This window comes from Antechinus flavipes, chromosome 4 (assembly GCF_016432865.1).
Source record: "Antechinus flavipes isolate AdamAnt ecotype Samford, QLD, Australia chromosome 4, AdamAnt_v2, whole genome shotgun sequence".
Taxonomy (NCBI): Eukaryota; Metazoa; Chordata; class Mammalia; order Dasyuromorphia; family Dasyuridae; genus Antechinus; species Antechinus flavipes.
This window is the reverse complement of record NC_067401.1, coordinates 331,592,653-331,611,351: the sequence shown is the minus strand read 5'-3', so window position 1 is coordinate 331,611,351 and position 18,699 is coordinate 331,592,653. Positions and strand designations below refer to the sequence as shown.

Genomic DNA, 18,699 nt, shown 5'->3' with positions numbered 1-18,699 from the left:
TTTGCAGCTCATTAAATTCAGAATAAGATTTGTTTTAAAAAATATATTAACCCTTCTTGTTTACTCTCTAATCCTTTAGAATCTCAGACGCTGCAATTTATGACAGTCATTAATTTAGCAAAGATGAGGTTAGTCATTATTGAAGGGATTATGAAATGGCAGACATATTAAAGTAATGCTACTATGAATTACTAAAGCTATTCCAAAAATCAAGCTGGAATCATGCAAAGTAGCTTTAATATCCATATTCTTCATCTAAGAGATTCCACTTTTAAATATATATCCCAAGGTAGTCAGTGACAGAAAGAATCACAATATTTATAGTGGTACTTTTTGTGACAGCAAAAAACTGGTAACAAAGTCAATGCCAATCAACTGAGTAATGGCTAAACAAACAGTACATGAATGTAATGGAATCATACTGTGCTCTAAGGAACAGTGAGTAGGGAAAAGTATGTAAACATTAAAAAGAACAGATGAAAGTGAAATAATCTGAAGCAAAAAAAAAAAAAAAAACACTATACACATAACTACAACAATATAAAGGAAAATACAACCATAAATCAACTGAAAATGTATGTTGCAAAGTTACAAAGATCTAATCTGGACCCAAAGTAGTGACTAGAGAACTAGGTCTGGAGTCAGGAAAGGTCATCTTCCTGAGTTCAAATTTGGCCTTAGCAACTAACTGTGTGACCCTGGGCAAATCACTTAATCCTGTTTGCCTCAGTTTTCTCATCTGTAAAATTAGCTGGAGAAGGAAATGGCAAACCATTCTAGTACCTTGTATCTTTGCCAAAACAAAACAAAACAAATCTTTAAATCTGAGTATCAAATTTGTTCTGGCCTCAGAACAAATCACTTGATAATCAATAGTTATTCCTGGAATGAGAACTTGATTCAATTCCCATCTTCCTTTTGATCTAACCCTTGACCTCACTAGGCTCTTTTCAATACCCACTGTTTCCCATTATCCTCATACCATATATTGTTAAAGAACTATCTTCTTTCTTTTTCACAGTTGGAGCTTCTAATCAGGAAAACAGTTACTTACCTAAGATATTTTGTATATAATGTATATACTTTATGCAATACTATTGATTTTCTCTTTACTTTCCACCCTACAGGGGATACCTTTGATTCCTTTTTAACAGGATTTAAATTTTCTTTTGCAAAATCTAAATAGTAATACTATTTGATAAAATCAAGTTTTAATTGTTGCAAATAAAAGCTATGCATAATAAAATATGACAGGTAGCATGAAGGTAAAGGGTACAGTGCTGGGTTTAGCGTCAAGGAGACTGGAGTTCAAATACCACCATGACACTCATCAGCTATATGACCACAGGAAAGTCACTTAATCTCTCAGTGGTCATTCTTTTAAGACTATGAATAGCTGATTTGGAGAGAAAGGAAAGAAAAAAAGCAGGGAGGACATTTACACACCAGGAACTCTCTAGTCTAAAGAAATCACAAGTTCATAGATGTAAAAACTGAAAAGGGGGGCACTAGGTGGTGCACTGGATAGAGCACCAGCCCTGGAGTCAGGAGGATTTGAGTTCAAATCTGTTCTCAGACACTTAACATTTCCTAGCTGTGTGAGCCTTCCTGGGCTAGTCACTGAATCCCCAATTGCGAAAGGAAAGAGAGAGAGAGAGAGAGGAGAGAGAGAGAGAGAGAGAGAAAGAAAGAGAGAAAGAGAGAGAGAGAAAGAAAGAGAAAGAAAGAAAGAAGAAAGAAAGAAGAAAGAAAGAAAAAGAAAGAAAGAAAGAAAAAGAAAGAAAGAAAGAAAGAAAGAAAGAAAGAAAGAAAGAAAGAAAGAAAGAAAGAAAGAAAGAAAGGGAACAAAATTCTGTGAATCTTGATATCAAGCACTAAGGAGACAACATGGGAGAGCATAAAGAGGACTGGCTATGGAGTTTAAGAATGTAGGTTCAAGAGAACATTATATACAGCAACAACAAAATTATGTTATGATTAGCTGTGATGGAGTTGGCTCTTTTCAACAATGTCATGATTCAAGACAATTCCAATAGACTTGGATGGAAAGCTATCCACAACCAGAGACTGAAGTATGAAGACTGATTGTGGATCAAAGCTCAGTATTTTCACCTTTTGTTGTTGTTGTTGTTGTTCGCATTCTCGTTTTTTCTTTTCTCATTTTTTCCCATTTGATCTGACTTTTCTTATTCTGCATGACCAGAATGGAAATATGTTTAGAAGAATTGCACATGTTTAACCTATGTCAGATTGCTTGCTGTCTTGAGAATGGGGGAAGAGAAGAGGAAGAGAAGTTTGAAAAGAAGACGAAGAAAAGTTTGAAACACAAGGTTTTGCAAAGGTGAATGTTGAAAATTATATTTGCATGTATTTAGAAAAATAAAATACTATTAAAATAAATATTAAAAAATAAAGAATATAGACTCCACTTCTTGCTCTGTTACTTACTGTGTAAACTTGGACAAATCACTCAACTTCTCCAAAACTTAGCAGTTTTCTTATGATTAAAATAAGGAGATTGGAGTACACAAATACTAGGATCCCTTCTTTCTCAAAGCCCAAGGATAAGTGAATGGGAATATCATAAATATGCCTAATGTACAATCCTAATGCAATTTTAGGCACAAGATGCTGGAAGAACATAGAGTGAGAGGAAAGAGAAAAACGGAATAACAAGATTAAAGGACCTCAAAGGAAATTTGGTTCCCTAGATAGAATGGAAAGATGAGGAGTTAGAGTAAATGATTTATCTAAAATCACAAAGAGTTCAAAGGGAATTCCAAATTTTTAATATGAGGCAGAATGGGGAGAGGATGTTTCTATGAACATAACCAAAGAAATTGTAGACATATCACACAACAGAGGATATGAAAGGCTAACTGTACTTTTTGTCTCTGCTTGCTTTACTTGATGACTATAAGTGAACAATGAAAATGAACTCTAAAGCCAGCCAAAGATGTTGACATCTTGCCACAAAGATATCCTCCTAGCAACAGCAAGCTATTTTTTATCCTAAATAACACTATGCTTCCTGCCAATTGCTGGCACTAAAACTAAATGGGTTCTGCATAGAATCATAGGCTTAATAATTTGATGTGAAAAATCACACTGTTCAACAAACTCAACTCTGAAGCTAAAACTAACCCATTGTACAACCAATCTGGTACCATGTTTTGTTTTGTTTTTAATAAACAAACTGAATTTTCATGAAAACGAATTATCTCAACCTCTCAAAAATGAACTTACTCCTTTTTAAACTGATGTAATTACTAACATTGTGGAAACACAAGAAGATCACTGAATCATAAAACTGGGGCTAGGGTTAAGAACCTCAGAAATCGAACTGCTACAACCTCTTTTATTTTATTGATACGAAAACTGAGGTTGAAAAAGGGTAAATAATTTGCCCCATATCATATAGATAGATACACAGTAACAGGATTAAGAGTTAAACTCTGTCTTCTGGCTCCAAATCCTTGTGAGTTGTTCTCAAATATCTCTCTCATACAGGACCTACAAGAAATCAGAGGCCTCCCTCTCCCCACAGTGCACAAATCTTGCCTAAAATAATCAAACTTGTTCCCAGACTCTGTTTGACTTCTTGGCTCTAGCTCCCTAGTATCACTTCCTTGATCTCCCCCATGGGAAAACTCGGCTCTCTTCCTTTGCTTTCCCTTCTTTCCCTCCCCCAATTTTCTTGCTTCCATCAAGGCACCTGCTTAGTTTCAGGCTATGACCTGACTTTTCACAGCCACAAACTTTGGCCTAAAACATTAAGACTTCCCAAATTGTAGGTAAATGATTTAATAAAAAATACTGTCAGGAATTCTGAATAACTCAAATTTTCAATGCAGTTCAAAGTTTGCAACAAAGCAAAACTGAAATACTTTTTAGTATCTATTTTTTTTAATAATCTATCAAAATTGTTTCCCCAAGCCCCAGAAAAAAAAATAAAATTTACATAAGACAAAAATTAACCCATTTAAAACTCTCAGAAGTAATGCAATTATATGTAGTAAATTTAAATCCAATACTGACTAGATCTATATTTTAAAACACTATATATCAAAAATATATATGAATTAAAATTTTTAATTTGAGAAGTACTCTGCAAAAATCAACTTTGCAGCAATCCCTGGCTAGTTAATCTGTTATTTCTTAGTTTAAGCAGAAACTGCAAGTCACATTTCTAACATCTTATATGTTGTTGTTCAGTCATATCAGACTCATCATGAGCCCATTTGGGGTTTTCTTGACAAAGATCATGGAATGGTCTGCCATTTCCTTCTCCAGCTAAAGGAGAAACAGATGAGGAAATTGAGAGAAACAGGGTTAAGTGACTTGCTCACGGTCCTAGTAAACATATTAAGTCAGATGTGAATTCAGAAAGATGAATCTCTATGACTATATGCCAGAGCTCTATCCATTGCACCCAGATGTCTCTTTGTTTTATATAGATTTGGGTTTTTTTTATGTTATTTTAGCACATCACAAGATATTGAGATTTGATCTATCTTCTTTTTCATTGCAACAAAACTTTCAGTAAACAAGATTAAAATATGCAATTAATCATCCAAGCAGCTAGAAAGATCAGTGGATAAGAAGATCTAACTTCAAATCCAGCCTCAGACACTTACTATGTATGTGACTTTTAACAAGTTGCTTAACCTTTCTTTGCTTCAGATTCCTCAACTATACAAGGAGGAAAAGTAACAGCATTCACCTGGTGGGGAGGATAAAATGAGAATAAATTTGTGTTTTTTGTTGTTGTTTTTTTGTTTATTTTGGGGGGTTTTGGTTTGGTTTGCTTTAGTTTTTTGCAAAACTTGAAGTGCTTATATGAACAGCTACACATTATTGTTCATTATTCAAATCATTTAGGTAGTTTCACAAAATGATTCCACCAAAATAAATCCAACAGATGCAGCAGATCACTTGAATTGTACTTGAGCCAGATCTTGTACTTGAGCCAGATCCTGTACTTGAAAGTGGTTAGAATAGGAAGCACCTGGTGCCCTACCATAGGGTCAGAGAATTCAAGTGAAAGCATGAACCTAATCCAGCATTAAATACGTCAGTCCTCTTATGAGGTCCTAATAAAGGTCAAAAAAAAAAATTAAGGGAAGGAGATATATTAAATTACAACTTTAATATTTTGTGGAGATAAATTAAGTAGCAGGATAACACAATCAATTTCTGAACAGGATTAAACATTTAGAACCGGAAGGAAATCAGATCATTAAGGCCAATAACCAGATTTTAAAGATGAGGAAACCAAGTCATATAGGTACAAAGGTCATACAGCTAATATCTCAGGTGTGATTTGAATCCCAGTCATTCTGTTATCCCAATCTGGAGCCCTAGCCACCATCATACTAGTGGTTCTCAAAGTGTAGTCCAGGGACCTTTTAAGGTCCCCAAGAACATTTATTTGCCAAATCAAAACTATTTTTGTAATACCAAAACATTTTAATTTTTAGTATGGTAAATATTGTTAAATATAGTCCATATAAACAAAAGCTTTGGAGAGGATGGGTCCTCAATAATTTTAAGGGTGTAATGGAGGTCTGAGATCAAAAGATTTGAGAAATACTACACTATTAAATGTAATTTTTAATCTATTCTTTATCAACTATCAGGAAAGGATCTTTCTGCTCTTTAATCTTAGTCCTTTCAAGCCCCTGAACCCCAGCCAAATTTGTCTACTTGCTATCCCACACTCCCACTTCATTAAATCATACCTACTATCCTCAATTCCATTCATCCCAATTGAAACAACCTCTCACATTACAACAAACATCATATCCTTCAAGAAGAAGCAGCTAAACCCTCACCAAACTCCCAGCCTACCTTTTTCCAAAATCCTTCCCAGCCAAAAGTCTTTTCATTCCAGTCCCATTAACTTTCCCTAACAGTGTATAGTGTATAGTGTATAAACCTACAACAATAAACAGAGAGTTAATACTTACAAAAGGCTCTCAAATGATGGAAAAGTGGAACTGTTTTGCAAATCTGGAAGACTGTCTCAAAAGCCCACATTTCAATTCCCCAACAAAACAAATGGATATGTGTTATGAGTAGGTTTTTCTTAAATGATAGGTGTGTGTGAATGAAAGACTGGTATTGGTATTTATACTTTTTTTAAACTAGACTTTCTACTTCATTATTTTATCATTAGTGTGTGTGTGTGTGTGTATGAGAGAGAGAGAGAGAGAGAAAAAACAAACTTACATCAAATAAAACTTGATAATTTTTTTTGAAAAAACTATTTTCTAAAATAGCATTTTATAGAGTATTATGTCCCAAAAGTATAATTACACAAACTGACCAGACAAATATTAAGTGGAATAGAATACTGTGGAGTTAACATCAAAGCAGAAATGGAGAATAACAGCCCTAGAAAATGGTTAATATTTTGTCCATAAGAATCAAAGTACATACACAAAGTCTTATTCCAATTACTCATCTTGACAGTATCCCTGTGTAATAATCAAGGACAAGGCTTTTGTAAAATTTAGTTTTGCTTCAGTGTTCTACAAAATCTTCCGTAAAGATCAAGTAGAACCTACACTACCCTCATATCATTAAATTCCACCTAATTCTCTAAGATATTTCCCATGGCTGCATAGTTTTTTAAACTTCTTTGGTTTCTCCATCAAGTCCAATTTTCTTTTGTGCATTTTCTTCTCCCGGTTAAAATGTAAGTTACTTGAAGATAAGGACTGTCCCTTTTCATATTTGTATCCCCAATGCTTAACAGTGCCTAGCACAAAGAAGGTATTTAATATGCATTTACTAACCCTTGACTATTGACTAAATTAGTAATAGGCCTATGCAGTGGATAAAATGACAGGATTGTTGTTAGGAAGACCTGAGTTCAAATTTGGTTCTGAAATACATAATCACTTATGAACCTAGGCAATTACTTGACCTCTGTTTGCCTCACTTTCTTCAACTACAAAATGGAAATAAAGAGATGAATATAAGGAGTTGACTTTAGTAAGGAGAAGAGTTTTCCCTGGGACAGAAAGGAATGATTTCAGAGGGGTGTGGGATAAGGAAGGGGAAAGGAGTTCTTAGTGAGTAGTGAGTGGCCTCAAATACTGACAATGCTAAATAAATGTGTTGCTTCCTTTAGAGGAAATGAGAAAAGGAAACTACATTCAGTCAAAGTTTACTGAATATATACTTACTTCCTTCATGGCATTTTTATTTCTAACAGGTAGTAAGTTTCTCCGCTACTCTAAACAAAGTTTTATCCTGTCTTTATAGAGTAACTATTTGATTTTTTTTTTTTAATCGGTGTTTTTTTACCTATTTTACTATTTAACCAGTCATCTCTAGAACAATTTGGATTCTCCTTGACATTTTTCTTTTTAATAAAATCATACATTTTAAATATCTGCAAACTGATTTTATAACTGAAAAATGATCCATTTTTTTCTAAGAAAGACCTACTTTTCATTTCCCTAAAAGAAAAGAAGAACTTGGTCACTCTCAACAATCTCAAGCAAGAAGGAAGAAACATATTGCCTAGCAGCAATCTCCTGTCTCTACTGATTATCACAACAAAACACAGAGACAAATGGAAATTTGAATTTTTTTAGCAAGAAACTCTTAATTTTGTAGATGAGAATGATACAGCTATATTAAAGTTATCAAGTAAACTTCACAGATTAAACTATAAATCCTAATAAATCATTAGTGTTATTATTTCTACACTTAAAAGTTATATTTTTTATATTACTTTTCCTTTTTGTTTTTTAATGAAATCCTAATAATCACATTGATCTCTTCAAACTAGGTGCAATAAGGAACAGGAAGAAGGAATGAGAAGAGAGCAAGAAGAGTGAAGACCAAAAGAAATACCAACAGAAAAGTTTGACAGGTCGCACCTTGATGAATGATGACCTGGCACATGGGCTTTTAACAGTGAATAGTATTTTAATTCTCTATTGAGAGACTGCAAGAAAGGGAAAATGGGGGTGAGCAGTGACTTAGGATACAGCAACCTTGCTCAGAAAGGTACAGCTCTACTAAGAATCACATTAGTTTGGACTTGTTTAGCTTCTACAAAATTTCCTGAATTCACATATCCAATAAAGTCAAATCAACAAGAATTTACAGTATTGAGTTCCTAGCATATGCCAAGCAATGATCTAATCTCGAAGGATGGGAAACAAACAAAATGGGCTCTCACAAAACTCGATCTAAGGGGAAAATGCATATGTTGTATACAATTAAAATATATAAAAGAAAATTTGAAGTTAATCTCAAGAAAGAGACAAAAGAAAAAAACCTAGCCAAAATGATTCTAAAGAAAACCCCAACATCTAACAAGTCTAGGATTTTTCATAAGAACATCAAAAAAGCAAACAAACAGTTTATATACAGCAAGTCACTGTGGACAGGAAGACTTTTTAAACTTATCATTCAGTTCTTAGGTACCTTGATGAGAGAAAACTGTAACAGCCTCTACTCTATGACCATTTGATGTGTTTGTCCTATAACAGAAGCCATATCATGAAGAAGAAAACAGAATGAACCCTTTTACTGGTCCCTGAAGTGGCCTTAGAAGGTAATGAAATGCAAAATTGGCTTCCTGAGTTTACAAAAATGGCCACATGATTGGGAGTCAATGTGCACTAGCATTATATATTTAGACTGCCATAACAGCCAAGAGTCGTGCACTTACCTGATAAACGATCACTAGTCTGGGTAGCAGAATCATTCAGCAAAGCAAAATTATACTTTTTCCATCGAAATGCAATAGCTGCCTGTATATTCATCACTTAAGATACTTTTCAGTGGAGAAGGTAAAAGATATACAGGAAGCAGATAACAAAAGCAGCATTCGAATTGCATACTGGGATGTCCTGTTTTTTGCTTTGGGCTTAGGTTTTTGTGTGTAACATTTATTTTTCCCATGAGAGGATCCGACTAGACTGAACCCACCCTTCTCACAAACCAGACAGGAAGTTATGCATCACAATTAAAGCAATCTCCTCAGGCAGGTTTTTTTTTTTTCTTGGTTCTTCATTTTTATTATTTTTATACGTAATTACATGTATTTAGAACACAGCCAGCAAATTGGAAATGAAGAATTACAACAGTAGCTATCAAACATTTTTGGTTACTGGCAAATAATATGATAGTTGTAAAGAACTTTACAAACATTAAAGTGTCATATAAATGCTTGCTATTAATTTGTTAATTATTATTTTGTATGTATTATATTTTGTTTTTTATGTTTATTATTAAAGAGTAAATCTTTGCCTAGTTCTTTACTCACATATAGAGTGGGTTATCATGTGAGCATGAAAATCTTTTATAAATTAACTAGGCATCAAAAATTAATTGCATTTTTCTATCTCACAAGCACTGATATAAAGGAATAAAACCTCAAATGGCTTTTATAATAGGCCCTATGATATGGTATTAAACAGAAAGCATCTGTTACAAGTAGCTAGATTACTCTGTTTATATTTACTATTTATAAATACTCTTTTTCTTTTATCACACAAGTGAACTTAGGGATGAAAGCAGAATAAAACATTTCCCTCCATAATCTCTAATATGCTTCATGCTTTCCACACTTCTCTTCCACATCTGCCTCAAATGTTCCCTACTTTCCCCATTTGTCCATTAGTTTCCTATTTATCCTTCTAAAGACATTTCAAAGGAAATGCTCCTTCATCAGATCCAGTTCCTAGTTATCCTCAACTACTTATTCATTCATTCAATAAACATTTACTGAATGCATTTAATGTATAAATAATGCAATAAATTAAGCACCAGGGATAAGAAAAAGGATGGTGAACACAACAAGAACTCTTATTCTTAGCAGCATACAAGTTAGATTGTAGAATAATTATTTACTTCACAAGATCATTCACTTTACAAGAAGGTTCAATTAAGCTAATATTTATTTATGGAACTTTTTCCTACTTAGTGCAAGGTTGCAAGGCTCTATGTCCAGGTTGTTGGGGAGTGACAAGGGAATGAATAAAGGAAAAGGGGAAGTGAATATAAAAATAACTGAAATTCAATTCAAAATAGAATAAGAGATGTACAGGAAAAGTACATTGCAGAGGCAAATAAGAGCCACTTTCATAAAGGTGACAACTGAATTAGGTCTTAAAGAATGGGGGACTTAAAAGAATGACAAGGAATATTACAAAAAATATGGGTCATCTTTGGGGTATAGTATACAGTCAATTCTGGCTAAAGTAAAATTACATTATGGGAAGATATTAAGGGGAGGAGATAAATTGGCCCTAGAAGAGAGAAAAAAGACAACTGATTTAAAAGACAACACAATAGTAGAAATGGTAGGGGGGCATCCAGTTAGAGATATCCAGTAAGTTGTTTGAAAAAGCCATATAGACATCAAACTGTGCCTCTCCTTTGACTAGCAACACCCCTACTAGATCAATAGTTCAAAGAGATCAAAGAAATGAAAGGGATCCATTTGAGCAAAAATACCTATAGCAGCTAGTGATGTAGAACTGAAAACTGAGGGAGGAGGTAATTCAATAATTTAAAGTAGGTAAATAATTTGCATTATATAAATATGATGGAATACTATTGTGCTGTAAAAAATTATAAAGGCAATGGTATCAGAAAAACTTGGGAAGATTTGTATGAACTGATACAGAGTGAATTAAGGAGAATCAGGAGAATGATTTATACAATAACCTCAATATTTTAAATAAAAATAACTTTGAAAAACTTGGGAACTTTTATCAATACAATCATCAATCATAATTTCCAAAGGAATCATGATGAAACATGGAATCCTCCTCCACATTAAAAAGTGATGAAGTTGAAGTATAATTTCTTATAGGGGATAGGGAAGCATGATCAATGAAGGGATTTGTTTTGCTTGACTATACATATATGTAATGGGTTTTGGTTTTGCTGACTTCTCAATAAGTAAAAGGGGAAGACAATTTGGATCTTAAAAAAAAAAAAAGCAGGGCAGCACTTAAGAGACTAGCTAAATATGGAAATCTGGGAATCATTTGTAGAGAGGCATAAAGAACAATTGGATAAGAATACTAAAGGAGAGAATGTAGAGAGGAATAGAGAACAAGTTTAACAATAAAATCTTGAGTAATACCAATGTTTAGCAGGAAAGGGGAGAACTAATCAGTTCCTGCATCTATCTACCTTTTATCTTTTTCCTATCCTAGGCTGATGGTATAAGGCTCTCCCTATACTCCTAACAATTCTGGGGGAAGTATCATCAGGAAAATGGGCTTGCAGCAGATGCATAATCTTTCATTCAGTTTAAAAATACTTTTTAAAAGTTTTTTTTTAAGTTGATAAATATAAATACTACTTTCAAATCATCTGAAATTGGTTCCTTTTTTTTTTTTAAACCTACCCCTATATCTGACAAATATAAGCAGGCTTAATTAAGGCACTCTTTGGTAAGCAGCAAAGAATTGCTAAAGAAAGAAATATTAAGCAGCCTAGAGTCCAATCAACTTTACCACTGATTGCTATGTAATTCGGAGTGAGTCACTGTTCTTTGTTAAATGGGAGTAAGAATCTAAAAGATTTATTATGAAACTTGTCAAGGACATATCTAGATCAGGAACCAGATGCTCACTTAATTATTTCTCCCTCAATTTTAGAATTAAAAAAATCAGAAAGTACACAATGATGCAAGTAGTATAACACAGAGATCCAAAGGTACCAAAATTGTCTCTTTCCCTAGAAATTATAGGATTTCACACAAAATCTCTTTATTTTATTCTGCCTAAAATGTGATAATTACAAAATGATTTTTAAAGTCTCATCTTTACCATGACTCATTTTACTGTTTCAAAATGAAATCTGAATCCCAAAACTTAATTAAAAAGAAAAAACAACACATAATTACAAGAAGCAAAGCAAAGAAGGAAATATATAAATACTATTAACTAAAAAGAATAAGTTTTCCTTGGAATCTGAGATTCAATTCAACAGATATTCATGAGCTCCTCCTCTCTTCAAAGTCTCATGAAGTTACTAGATGCCTTCAATCAAGTAGGAAAGACAAGGCAAGTGTACAAATAACTAGAATAAAAGATGTTAAGTGTAATTTTTTTTTTAAACACACAAAATACAATGAGAGTACAAAAGAAGACAGATCTATTTGGGGAAAAGTGTCCCTGAGAAAGCTTCCTTTTACTCTTTCAATTCATTTCCTTTCACCATAACATGTAAGGCACTACCACATATAACATTTCATTCAATAAATTCAGTGCTTATTTTTGTGAAACAACTGTGTAATTCAATGCTATTACATTTCTTGGCATGATAGAATAGAATGTGGACATGTCCACTGCATTTACAGATGTTAACTAGAACTTTCCATTGTAAAAAGCTTTGAAATTATCATTCATACTAAAACAAATACCATCCTCCACCAACAGTCAACATTATCTACATAGCCTAAGAAGACTATTCTATATTTATACTATATAGAAAAGGTAGATAAACAATTTTTTAAAGTATAATCTAATTCGAATGAAAGTCACAGCTAACATTAAAGGGCAAAAAAGATATAATTTTTTACAGAAACAAGTCCAAACACTTCATTAAAATCAGTGTAAATGTAGAGAAAGCAGTGAGAACTGGTTATCAAAAGATGCCAGATTCCCAAAAAGTAACAATATCACCATTTTTTTAACTTCTTCCTGTCATATACTTACTCTTTATCCATAGAGCATTTCATTCATTAGAGAATATGACGGCCTCATTCCGACTATTCCTGAGTTCAACAGACCATTTATTTTACAAGTATCTGTCTGGGACATGCATTTTTTTTTATTCAATCTGGTGTTGACAGCAGTAATCAAATTTTGTACATACCACTGACTCTATTGTAGCTCAATCGTTATTGGCTGCCTGCCTAGTTCTCTTATCAGGAAAGGGGGGAAAAGATGGAGAAGAGGGAAGGACTTACAAAACAAACCAATTACAGGAGGTGATGTAGAAAAGAGAGAATGAAGCATTACTGTCTAAAGCAAATCTTCCTGTTAATATGTGCTATTTTACTTAAAGCTAAGCCCAACAGAGCAGACTTTGGCTATTATGTAGAGACTATCTTCATTCTTTCCATCACCTACAAACGCATACATAGCTTGAAACTTTTACTTTTATCTGTCAATCCAAACTAGTAAACACAAAACCTGACCTTGTGTAAGAGAAAGACTAAAGCAATGTAATGAGAACTGCCTTCCTTTCCTTCCCCTCCACATATGCACATTATGGTACCCATCATAATAAAATATGGGATTTATTACACTGCTTGAAAAGTTTTAAACACCACCCTTTGGATTCAGAAAATAAATCTGCTTGTGAATAAATAGGTTGAAGTCAGCTTACAAAGGTAATAATGAAAAAAAAAAGTCAATCTTTTAGCCATAAACACACAATGAGAAGATAACCCAAAATAGTATAACTAGAAATTTTTTTTTCCATATGAAAAATGAATTAGCAAGGAAATCTTACTTTAGAAATTTATGACTTCAGTTGGGGGGTGAGGGAAGCGCCACCATGTTTTGTTTTGTTTTGTTTTAAGAATTCAAAAGTACTCTCATAAACCTAAGTTCTTCCTAACAGGTAGACTTTCATCAATAACAGGGTGAAACATTCAGTATATTAAAAGTGAACAATTTCCTTTTTTTATTTCAATTGTCTTTTCATTAAAACAAAGATTCTTTACAATAAATTATTCCATTTTCATAAATTAGTGAATATTCCCTATTACTTAACAAAAATATATCATTGTCTTCCATATTAAAGTTAAGGAAGGAGGAAAGAGAAAGGAATTTCATGTCAGTTCAAAACTTTAGTCCCTCTGATCATCACAGACATGGTTATCCCCCTCACTTAAAATACATTCACTTCACAGAAAATATAATTTCAGGGATGTCTGCAAGCCACAGTCTACAATTTTTCTTCCAATATTTTGTAGGGGGGTGGATGAATGGAAAATGGAAGAAGTTACTATTGAACTGGAAATAGCTAATGTCCAACAATGATCAGCATTTTGTCCACTTAACAACTCAACATATTAAACACTCTTAAATAAGGGTACCAGGGGCAGCTATATGGCACAGTGAATAGGATGCCAGTTTTGGACTTAGGAAGACTCATCTTCCTGAGTTCAAATCTGGCCTCAGACACTTAGCTGCATGACCATGGAGTTATTCAATCCTGACTGGTTCAGTTTCCGTATCTGTCAAAATGAGCTAATGAAAGAAATGTCAAATCACTCCACTATCTTTCCCAAGAAAACTCGAAATGGAGTTAGAAAGAGTTAGAATATGACCAAAACAAAAAGAATAATAACAGTGATGACACCAGCTACCAGTAGCTTACTCTTAGTAAGCAAACCACTAGGCAGAGAACAGAAGATTAACATATGCACAATCAACTAATGGGCATTCTTTCTCAGACCACAACACCCAGTTATTGAACATCTTCATATGCCAAAAAGACAAGAAAATGAGTTTCTATTTCTTAAAAAAATAAAAATAAAATAAAATAAAATAAAAAAACCCTAAACAATTTCAATTCTTTTATGGGCCATTATCTCCTTTTATAAAATGCTCTAATTGCACAGGTGTTACTGGTGCAAAGATGGTAAAAAGGTCAGTAATTTCAAGTGAGCAACATGCAAATATAAAATTTAAATAATCACTTAGGGGTGATTTCAACTGTTAAGGCAATCTGAAATTTGGGAAATGGAAAATTTTGCTAAATTGTTATGGGGGTTATTCTTTTTTAAAGGAAAAAAAAAGATCTGATTCAAAAACATTGCACACATGCTCAAATACATTATTTTATATACATTATACTAGTATGGTGAGACAACTGGAAATGGTGCCATTTAAAGATCAATTAAAGGAATTGTAGACATTTATCTCAGAGGGAAGAAAACTTGAGGATGATGGAAGAAAATTATAGCTCCTTAAAATCATTAAAGATTATTTTACAGAAGAAAGATTAGACTTGTTCTACATAGTCCCAAAAAAGTCTAAAGGCAAGTTTGAGCACAGTAAAATGAAAAACTTTCCAAACAATTAAAGTCAATTAAAAAAATGGAATGTGCTGCCTTAGTTGCATCATTAGTTCATCAACACTAGAGGTCCTCAAACATAGACTAGTTGACTGTCAGAGGTTTTTATTCAGGGTGTTTCTAATGAAATATGGCTTTAGCTAGATCTGCGATCCCTTTTAGCTATGAAAATGTTGTGATGCAAAGAAGATACTCATTTCTCCTCAGGATTCCAATTGGTCAAGTTCTTGGAATCATATTATGCTACAAAATTTTTAGAATTACTATTAGTGTTTCATAAGAAATATGTTTTATTTTCAAATTAGGTGATTTTTCAGAGATTATATTGGGAGAACAGAGAATATATTGGGAAAACAACATTTTTTTCCCAAATACTGTCTAATTCTAAAACCAAATGAATGGGGAAAATGAGATTCATTTGGAAATTTTTATGCATTTTGTTAAATTTTATGAGAACACATCTTTCCCATCAAACAAATGATATCCACATCAGAATTCTTTTATTCCATCAATATCTTCTAGATTTAATTATTATCTTTGGTTTTTGGTCACATTAAACTGTTGCCAACAAAACATCCTGTGCTACTTTTACAAGTTTTCAACATCAAACATATAAAGCAATCCATTAATATATTATGGTTCAAGTTAAAGTAACTAAAATAAAAGCAAAATCTTGAGTTATTTAACTGAGTGAACTATTTCTCGTGAGATTATTTTTCCCATGCACAAAACAGAAATAAAACCTTAAATTAAGTTTATTTAAATTCTCATTGTAGGACAGAAGAAAATGATTGACATTATTGTTGCTATGTTTATTAAATGCTTTTGGGGGGAAGGAGGAATAAAAGTTTGAGACAACATACTGGGCTGAACACTATTTTTTGCCCATTCTTTTTGCCTTCTAAAAAAGTATTTTGGTTTTGTATCATAAACATTTACAGTTAAGATCTCCCCCCAATCTGTGAAAGGTCTCTCATAACAAAGAAAAACAAGTAAGATAAGCTAATAATAAAATAACCTCATCTGAAAGATCATAAAAATTCTACCACTGTAGCACATTTCTCCCAACTCCATTTTTTTTAAAATTTTTTAAATCTATTTACTCTCTCACATACTCTCACCTTGTTTGGGGGGGAGGAGGAGAAACAAAAAGAAAATTCATTTTAACAAATATTCACAGTTAATAAAAATATTCATTTTTGTTAAATGATCCTAAATGTATCACCTTCCTGTCATAGAGAACATGTTTATTTGATCATCAATCCTCTGGAATCATGAATGGTGATTGTATTAATCACCTTTTTCTACAGATCTCTTACATTAGAGTTTACAATCCAATATAAATAGTACAAATTTGGTAATAATAATAAAGGCAAAGATAAATGAACCAATTCATAATTTAAATGAACAGTATTTAATCATGTGCAGAAAGTCAAGGGCATCTACTGGGCATGATAAATTTATAGAAAAGGAATCTTGGGAGTTGCACACCAGGGGTAAATTACAACCTTTCTTCCAGTTAAATAGAGAAAGCTTCATAAGGAATAAGATTAATAGCAAACAATAACACGGCTAAAATCTAAACACATAGGTGTTTGCAGAGCACCTCCTACTGAGAAAGGACTGACAGTCATCAGCTGTTATTTTTTCCCTCAATAGGATTTTCTTGTAGAGTCCAGAAGTAAGAATTTTCAAGATGAAAGGGACACTGAGGCTTTCTTGTTCATTTGAAGAAATTCCCAATTACACATACCCAATGAATAGTTATCCAGCTTTTACTGGAGACTGTGGTCAACAGAACATTTATTTCTGCAGAAAATATCTGCGAAGTTGGCACAATTCCCCCATCTTGCCAAAATGCCTTAGTCAAAATAGTCACATATCCCTCTTTTCTAATACAGAAATAATAGTAGCTACCAGTTCCTAATTTTAAATTACAGGACTTCACACACTAAAATAACTCTATTAGTTCATTTTTGCTTTGATTTCTAGTTTCCCAGAAAAAAATAATAAAAAATTAATACTGCAACTTCCTTAGCCCATTTTATCCCTTCCCCACCACACACACAAAAAAATGTTAGGCCTGTGCATCATGTTTTTCTCCAGGCAGAAAAAGTCAAGAGTCTTCCAAGGAGTCCCTGTTACCATCCAGAAATGGCAGCAGAGTCTCAAAGCCTATAGTGATTAATGACATCCCTCTGCCAAAAGAAGTCAGAGCATGAGTGCCAGTCATTGGCAGGAAGGAGTACTACTGGCAAGGAATCTAGGACCTGAGCTAAGTTGAATTCACAGCGGAAGGTCTCCAACAGCAGCTGGGATGCTACTTGAGCCAGATCCCCTATCATGACCAATTCACCAGCAAGATTCATTAACGAGGGAGAAACATAAGAGGTTCAGTCAGTCAACAAGTGTGTATTGAGCATTTACTATGTGCCAATCAGTTTTTTCAAGGGGCTTAATAATAGCTATTTGTGGATACTCAGTCTCTTCCCTACCCCAAAACAAATTTACTTTAATTTAAAAATACATAGTCAATGTCTAATATAAGAATGGAAAAAGTGGGCAACAAAGGACTTTAATTTGAATGAACCATAACTTTAAATAGTTGCCATCATGGCCCAAGGGGAGGCAAGTGCAGCCTACCTGGTGGGTTTGCTTAAGCACACCAACCTGTTGTCAAGATGTTAGAAGACACCCTATTTTCCAAGTAAGCAAGCTGGGCCTTCAACATGGCAAAACAACAATCCTTTGTGCTCACCCTCTGGGGAAACCCCACACCTGCACCAGGTATTCCCTGAGCTCTGACTATATCCTTGTTCTGGACATGAAGCCCTGCTATGAATCAAACTTGTCCCATGTGTCAGGGCTACACCACTCTGTGAAGCCACTGGTATAAATACTGAGATTTGGCCACACAAAAGCAAGTGTCCCCACTAGGGGCGAAGTCCCAGTTCATGTTTCTAAATTCCCTGTTTGCTTGCAAGATGTTTCCTTCATTTTAAAGTTAAACTTCTTATTGATTCCTGACTCTGTCTCTAGCCTGCTTTGTTCAGCTCCGGTCATCCATATTAGAGGCCAGTTTGGTCCCGTTGCCGTTGTAGACCACCCGGACCAAGCACATGATCACCAGATGGCCCTCTGCACACAGAACAAGAGGTCTTAATTAAATGATGCTAAGTTCAGCTCTCCAAGCACACTTCCTAGGCTCCAGATGCCTCTTCTTCTAGGAAAGCTTCTAACTCCCTGCCCCACACCTCAGATGCTATTGATAGTGTCTTTCATTTCTTAAGTATTTCCAAACCACTCTATGTAAATATCTTGTTTGCCCTCTATCTCTAGCAATCAATCAAGTATTTAACAAGTATCTACTATTTGTTCAGCATTATGTTAATCTGTTTGGATACAAAGACAAAGATGGAGCAACTTAAGTAGCAAGTTCTACAGCATACAAAGACAGAATAAATACAGTTGTGAAGCAAGGATCAGAAAACACACAGCCTGCTTATGTAGCAAATCCCCACACATACACACATACTCCATTCTTTCAGTTCTTTGTAAATGGACACTTTTTTTTTGCTTTTTTTTTATTCCCAGAACCTAGCATAATTGAACTGACATAG

At 33.8% G+C, this 18,699-nt stretch overlaps 1 protein-coding gene across 1 annotated transcript in view; it reads right to left on the bottom strand.

Annotated features, from left to right (window-relative positions):
- UTRN (utrophin) overlaps window positions 1-9,773 on the bottom strand; it is a 559,804-nt gene extending 550,031 nt beyond the window's left edge. Inside the window, exon 1 of the mRNA XM_051997902.1 lies at window positions 8,696-9,773. Within this exon, the coding sequence (XP_051853862.1) occupies window positions 8,696-8,789 (94 nt within the window). The 5' untranslated portion in view covers window positions 8,790-9,773. The remainder of the gene's footprint in view (window positions 1-8,695) is intronic.
- Between the last annotated feature and the right edge of the window lie 8,926 nt (window positions 9,774-18,699).